Genomic DNA, 6,899 nt, shown 5'->3' on the forward strand with positions numbered 1-6,899 from the left:
GTTGGGCCCACTGCCGCGGACCCCAACCCCCCAGCCTTGCACCTCCCCTGCCACCTGCTTGTCCCCACACTCCCAGCTGTCCAAAGTCATTGAGGAAGGACATGTGGGTGGTGCACAGTGGTGGCACTCCCCAAGTGATGTTGGGGAAAGGGTGTGCAGGTGTTAACAGGCCACAGAACCTGAAGGGCTTGCAAGCAGGAGGATGCACAGGTAGGTAGGGAGCATGCAGGTGTGGGGGGTGGAAAAGGGTAGGAGGGGCCTGGAGTTTGCCTAGGGAATGCCGGCCTGTGGTGGGACCTGAGGATTCCCCAGAATTAAAAGCTCGTCTCCAGATTACAGAGATCAGTTTTCCTAGAGAAAATGGGTGCTTTGGATTTTATGGCATTGTACCCCACTGAGGTCCCAAGGCTCCATCCCAAAATCTCTCAAGAGCTTCCCAACCTTCATCTGACAACTCTACCTCCCCACCCACCCACCCTACAGGTGGCCAGGGGAGACCTGGCAACTGTCTGCCCGGGGCCTCCCAAAACCTGGAACTTGCTCTGGTAGGAATTATTACTTGAAGTGACAAGCATGCATGTATGTGGGTGTCTTCGTGTTTTTCATGGTTTTACAACAGTAGCAGCAGACCTGGGCAGGAGAAAGTTTGGAAAGATTTGTAGAATTGCCACCTTAGCAGTTTTCAGCGCTAGTCTACAAAGGAAGTTACAAAATGCTGATGTAGAAAGGCGGCACCGTGCCCAGGAATGTTAGGCAGAATTACTGGGTGGCATCTTGACAAAGTACAAGTCTGAGCACCTGCATCCTCTCTGAAAGGATGGGGTTCTGAGGCCCAGAGATCCTGCAATGTACATTTCGAAGCTCCGATACAGGGAGACATCCAGCACCTTGCCTCAAGCTTTGCCAGCTGCAGCGAGCAGGGCTCCATTTTAATCCTGCCGCAGGTGAGGGAAGCATGCGGGTGAAGGGATATGCAAAAGAAGAGCAGGGGGCACAGAGTTTGCAGCCTATCTTCTAGGTAGGAGCTCTTACATCGCAAACTGGCACCCTTGGTAGGCTGAGCCTAGGAAGGGGTTAAGCAAAACAAAACAAAAAAAACCTGGGTCAACTCCCAGGAAGACTTTTTTGCATCCGGCCTTGAAATGTCCACCTGATTACCTATTGCATAATCCCCGTCTCCCTGGTCACTGCTTTCTTACCCTGCCCTAGCGTGTGGTGTTCTGAGGCCCACGCTGGGCAAGCCTGCTTCTAAAAGCAGCCGTTGGCAGCTGTCTTTCTGGGCGCCCACCCAGCAGCTAGCAGGGCAAGGGAAATTGGCACGGGCTACGGCAAGCCGAGGCCTGCTGCGGCGGCTGGATGAAGCCCTCGGCCTGCCCCCTGTCTTCCAGACGCTCCCCGCTGCAAAGACTTGACTGTGGGTACCCCGATGTACCTGGTGTTCCTGAGATTTGTGATGGGCCACCGCTGGCTATGCCTGGTGTTTGCTGTCCTTGCAGCTGCTCCCAACCACATGGGAGGCGACGTGCCTGTGACAGAGGTCCCTGTTGCCCGTCGGTGGGCACCATGTCTGCAGGACGAGAACCCAGAACCACAGGAGGAACACCTGGTGGTGCCCAACTTCAGCACTTGCATGCTACGTTGTGCCGCCCAAGCCATGCTCGGAATAGTCAACACCAAGCCCAGCACCTCACTGAAACTCAACGAAGGCAGGGAAGGTAAGAGAGATGATTCCCCCGCCAGTGGCAGGGGGGACCAGGCAACCCTGGGAGGGGAGCAGCCGTTGCAGCTGACTCCCGGCCCTGTAGCCTATTGGAGGGTGGCAGGGAGCAAGCCACGACTCCTCCCTGATGCGGTCTCTGCCCCAGCTCTTGGGGCATCATGGGAGCTTGGCTTGCTGGGCTCCTTGAAACAGCGTGAGAAGCTCCCCGGCATGGTCTCTTGCCCCACCATTAACGCACTATATAATTTTTGGCAAGGATGATTGGCATTTCAGGCGCTGGAAAAATGCCTGGGGAATGCTTTCCGGGGCGTGAGAAAATTGTGAAATATTATTGTTGCTCTTTTCTAAGGCAAAGGTGCAAATGTATCTGCGCTCTACCACTGCTGGGAACGTGGGCTCTTAGATGCCTCAGCTTTCAAATCTACAGTACAGAGATAGTCATGCTAACTTGTTGATACTAGAGCACTTCGTAGGGTTGCCAGATCTGGAGGTTTGGGGATGGAGCCTGGGGAGGACAAGGATCTCAGTGGGGTACAATGCCATAGAGTCCACCCTCCAAAGCATCCGTTTTCGGTAGGGAAACTCATCTCTGTAGTCTGGAGAGGAGCGGTAATTCCGGGGGATACCCAGGCCCCACCTGGAGGCTGGCATCCCTAGCGGGGGCAGGGAACAACAGAACAAAAATTGGGGGAAACGTTTTCTTCTGAGGCTCTTTTTTCAATTTTCCTGATAGAAAAATTGGAAATTTGAGGAAGTGTTGAAAAAAAATTCTTATGAAATATTTTCTCTTTTCAAATGAGCGAAATATTTATAAAGACAAGGTGGGCATGCTGTAGACATAACTCTTAAATCTAAGGAGGGTGCATAATCTTCATTAGGGGGGAACATGGCATGGCTTTCATCGCTTCTGAACAGGGGCAGGACTCCTGTTGTCTTTTTGTCCTGATGTGCTTGATCTTGTGGTTGAGGTTTTCACCTCTCCCTCAACCCACAGACTGGGTAAAAAGTAGCTTATTGCTCTACCTTTCAGAGGGGGCAAAAAAGATCAGAAGGAGGTGGGGCAGAAACGGCACCAAAGCCTCAGAGGAAAACTGAAAGCTTCACTGAGAATTTCATTGAGAATTTATTTTAAAAAATTAAGGTATGTGTGCTAAGTCAGCATAGGGTGCATCAGCCTGCAATTTTCTCTCAAGTATTGGGTATATTTGCAATTCTGTTTGTACAAGACTAAGGCAATTATGTTGTTAAAGCAGTAAAATTAGTTTAGATTCAACAACTATGTAAGTATTGCATGTATTTCAATTTCCCCCAAAATTTCTGCTCCCCCTGAAGAGGGGGGGGGCAAATTCCCCCCCCCATGGCATCAACATTTCCAGAAAGTTTACATTAGAAGAAGAAGAGATTGGATTTATACCCCACCCTTCACTCCATCCAGCAGCTGCAAGTGGAGGAGTGGGGAATCAAACCCGGTTCTCCCAGATTTAGAGTCTGCACACTTAACCACTACACCAAACTGGCTACCACTAGTGACGGGATTGTTGTAAGGATTAAGCTGAAGGAACTATAGTTCAGTGCTGGGGTACCTGTGGATCCAGGTTCAGATTTGGTATCTGCAGTGACAGGATCCCAAGTAGCAGGTGTTCAGGAGAGACAGTTAATACAGAGCCACTTTTTAGGGTATCCCGTTCTTAGCTAGGGTTTCCAGAAGTCCTCTTTTTAGAGGACATCTCTTTTGTTGGTGTCTGTCCTCTTTGGGGCTCTTTTTTAAAAACTGATGAAAATGTCATCTTTTTTGGGTTGGAAGGTTAGGAATATTCCTAGTTAGTAGCAGTTATCACTGCCTAAATGGTAGGGGTATTTCAAATGAGATATGTTACATTAATCATTTGTCTGAAATAGAAGAAGAAGAGATTGGATTTATACCCCACCCTTCACTTGCAGTCTCAGAGCAGCTCACAAACTCTGTTTCCTTCCCCTCCCCACAACAGACACCCTGTGAGGTAGGTGGGGCTGAAAGAGCTCTTTCAAGGACTGCTCTTGAGAGAACAGCTCTGAGAGAACTTGTGACTGACCCAAGGTCATACCAGCAGCTGCATGTAGAGGAGTGGGGAATCACACCCACACTCTTAACCACTATACTAAACTGGCTCTCGGTCAGGAAATATGTCCTCTTTTTGCTTTTCAAAATATGGTAAATCTGTAAAGCTCAGTGGGTCCATCATACTCTCTCGGACAAGCCCACTCTACAGGGCTGTTTGATGATAAAACACAGGCAAGGAGAGAACGACATACCATGGAGGAATGATGACAATGTGATATAATAGGCAACAGTGAGTGAGGTAGACCAGTCAGTTCAGTCTCGTAATACCATTTGTGAGGGCCCTATTAATCTGGTAAATTTCCCCTCTTCCTTGACAGGTGAAGATCACGAATTCTGCTGGATGCTGCGTCTCCGCTGCCAGAAGGGAGAGAGGCTCACCAAGGCCTTCATCCTCCTAAACTTGGAGCAGCCTAGAGATAGGGTTCAGCCACCTCCCTACAGGTTGCTCCTCACCGCCCCTCCCTCGCTACGCCTGCATGTGCGAGCCCACCACGGCAGCCGTGCCATGAGGCTGCTTCCAGAAGAAGCCTGCGGCATGCGCTTTGATGTGACTGAGCCCTTCCGTAGTGCTGAAGGGGGGCAGGCTGCAGAGATGTGCGTCAGGGCCATCTGTCCTGTAGACGATACCTGCAGCAGCTTGTCTTTGGGATTCCGGTGCCCACCCTTCCTGGCTACATTGTGGCGTAGTGTACCTCGGCCTGATGGCTAGGCGACAGAAAGGCAGGCCAGGCTTGCTTCATGATGGAGGGAGGCCTAGCATCTCTTGGGAGCAGATGGTGAGGGGAGAGGGCACTAATTCACACGCACAGACCCATGCTCAGAAGTATTGTAAGAGACTGAAAAACCCTGTGAAGGTGGTGGTGTTAGCACTCCTTGTCAAGACTGGGGAGAGGACCCATGAAAGGGGATGGTTATTGTTTCTTGTTCAGTCATTGAGCCATTGACGGTGGGTGGGACGCTGGGGTTACCTCATTTGCTAGAACTGTTACCTTCCCATTCTCCCACCTTTACCTGGCTGAATCGTGGTGTCCAGTTCCCTATGTCACTTTCCTCTCAATCCATTCCTTTGTTCTCTTAGGCCTTTTTTTGATTAACTCTTGGAAGACTACTGCTATTGATAAGGTCTGAACTAAATGTTATCCCCAGGTACCTGAAGTGGAAGAGGCGAAAGCTTTGTAATACAGCCAAATCTCCTACTGTGTGAGGCTTTTAGAATAAACCAGCTAAGCCTCTAGAGTAGAATTTTCTGCTACCCAGTGTTTTAGACTCTCACCTCACTCAGGATATCTGCACTGCTACATGGAGTTATCCAAGAAAGTAAATAAGGTTCTCTGATTAACATAGAAAAGTACCAAAAGTGTTACATGTTTTAGGCACTCCATTCCACCTTAATAACCAATACAAAGCAGTACAGAAATCAAACAGAATGAGATGTAAATTTAGGCCAGGGCTTCCAAATAGCTCTGCGTAAAACAGAACAGTTAGATTTGAGTTCAGAGAATTTTGGGATGAGCAAAACAGAGTAATCTTAAACAAGAAAAAGGAACCTATTCAAGAAGCTTAAAAGATGGCATAAAAGAAAGTGCCCTGTTCCGATTTGGATGATAAAAGGTAAATGAAACCAGCTCTACAACTTGCATTGTTATTGATCTATGTTACTGATCTTGTCTAGCTTCAAAGCGAGGGTTGTTCTCAGGCAGGACAGGTTCCAATGAGATAGCACCATTAATAGGTACATTCAAACACTTGGGCAATTAACAGTCCATAAAAACAGCAGCAACAGGAGCCAACACCAGCATAAGATCTCAAAATGCATCCTGCAAATCATACCTCAATGCAAACAATAACAGTAATTAAGTTTATCTGGCAAAGAAATTCAAGGTATGGTCTATCTTCCAGTGTCCACCAGGCTGTGTACTTTTTAATCGTTACATGATCAACAGAAATTCTACAGGTGTTGCTTTTCCTGTTGCTGCATCTTTATGGTGTGATGAAAAGCAGGTGTGTGTCCAATACACATAGGAGTGTGTATATGGTTAATCACTATGTATATATCTTGTTGTTGTTTTTTTAAATATGCCTTAAAAACTCATGATATTGTTGCTGAAAGGGAAAGGGAACCTTCTTATCCAGGACATATGCCAGGGCATATCCATGGGAAAAATTAGTACAATGAAAAACCTATAATTCAATTAGGATACTGGCTTTTTTTCCTGATGGGGTCTCCTGTATCCAAAATTCCATTTCAGAGGCTAAGATGAAAGCATTGGTTTTGTCGTTTGCATGATGACTATTGAAAGAACAGGAGGTATGGGGTCAGGAAAGCTATAGAGATAATAGTGGATACTGAGTTTAATGGGCAGGTAGTGTAGGGATGGACTACAGCCTCACCATATGCCTGACCTTCCTCGCCTGTTTGTTTTGTGCTGTTATATTTCCAGTGATATGAACAGGCACTTCTCATTGATGCACATTTGAATAAGACTTTATGCCTCTATATTTAAGAGTATCAGGTATCAGCTAAGAATCTCCAGTTTGCATCTCAGTTCAACAATAAATATCCTGGTGTGTAAAATTGTTTGTGTGTTTAGTGTCATCAAGATACTGCCGACTTAGGTGACCCTATGAATGCCTTCCAAAACATCCTATTGTTAACAGACTTGCTCCAGTCTTGTAAACTGGGGGCCATGGCTTCATTTATTAAGTCAATCCATCTCACATTGGGTCTTCCTCTGTTCTTGCTGCTTTCAACTTTTCCTAGCATTATTGTCTTTTCCAATGAGCCTGGTCTTCTCATGATGTGACCAAAGCACAATAGCTTCAGTTTAGTCACTTCAGCTTCTAGGGAAAATTCAGGCTTGACTTAAAAAAAAAAAAGGGTTTTATTGAAAATTTAACATCAGATACAGTGACAAACTGTCATAAACATATGAGATCATAGTACATAATCAAGTATCAATAAATTAACATGGTAAAACATATATAACAAAATTCTGATCAAAAAGGTCTTTGTTTTGAGCAATAAAATTTAAAACAGGGTACAAAAAATTATAATAATCAAGAGAGGCAGAGTAAGGG

The 6,899-nt window shown here is 46.7% G+C and overlaps 1 protein-coding gene across 1 annotated transcript; it reads left to right on the top strand.

Moving 5' to 3' along the window:
• The first annotated feature begins 1,194 nt into the window (after positions 1 to 1,194).
• Positions 1,195 to 6,381, top strand: LOC107115187. The gene is made up of 2 exons (XM_015416821.1): positions 1,195 to 1,715; positions 4,139 to 6,381. Exons 1-2 carry the CDS (start codon positions 1,427 to 1,429, stop codon positions 4,528 to 4,530), a joined length of 681 nt encoding a protein of 226 aa, XP_015272307.1. The 5' UTR covers positions 1,195 to 1,426; the 3' UTR covers positions 4,531 to 6,381.
• Positions 6,382 to 6,899: the final 518 nt, after the last annotated feature.

The sequence above is a fragment of the Gekko japonicus genome, unplaced genomic scaffold (assembly GCF_001447785.1).
Source record: "Gekko japonicus isolate JY-2015 unplaced genomic scaffold, Gekko_japonicus_V1.1 scaffold248, whole genome shotgun sequence".
Classification (NCBI taxonomy): domain Eukaryota; kingdom Metazoa; phylum Chordata; class Lepidosauria; order Squamata; family Gekkonidae; genus Gekko; species Gekko japonicus.

Coding starts and splice junctions, on each gene's coding strand:
- LOC107115187 (XM_015416821.1), top strand. CDS start 1,427: ATGTACCTGGTGTTCCTGAGATTTGTGATGGGCCACCGCTGGCTATGC. Junction 1,716..4,138: donor ACTCAACGAAGGCAGGGAAG/GTAAGAGAGATG, acceptor CTTCCTTGACAG/GTGAAGATCACGAATTCTGC.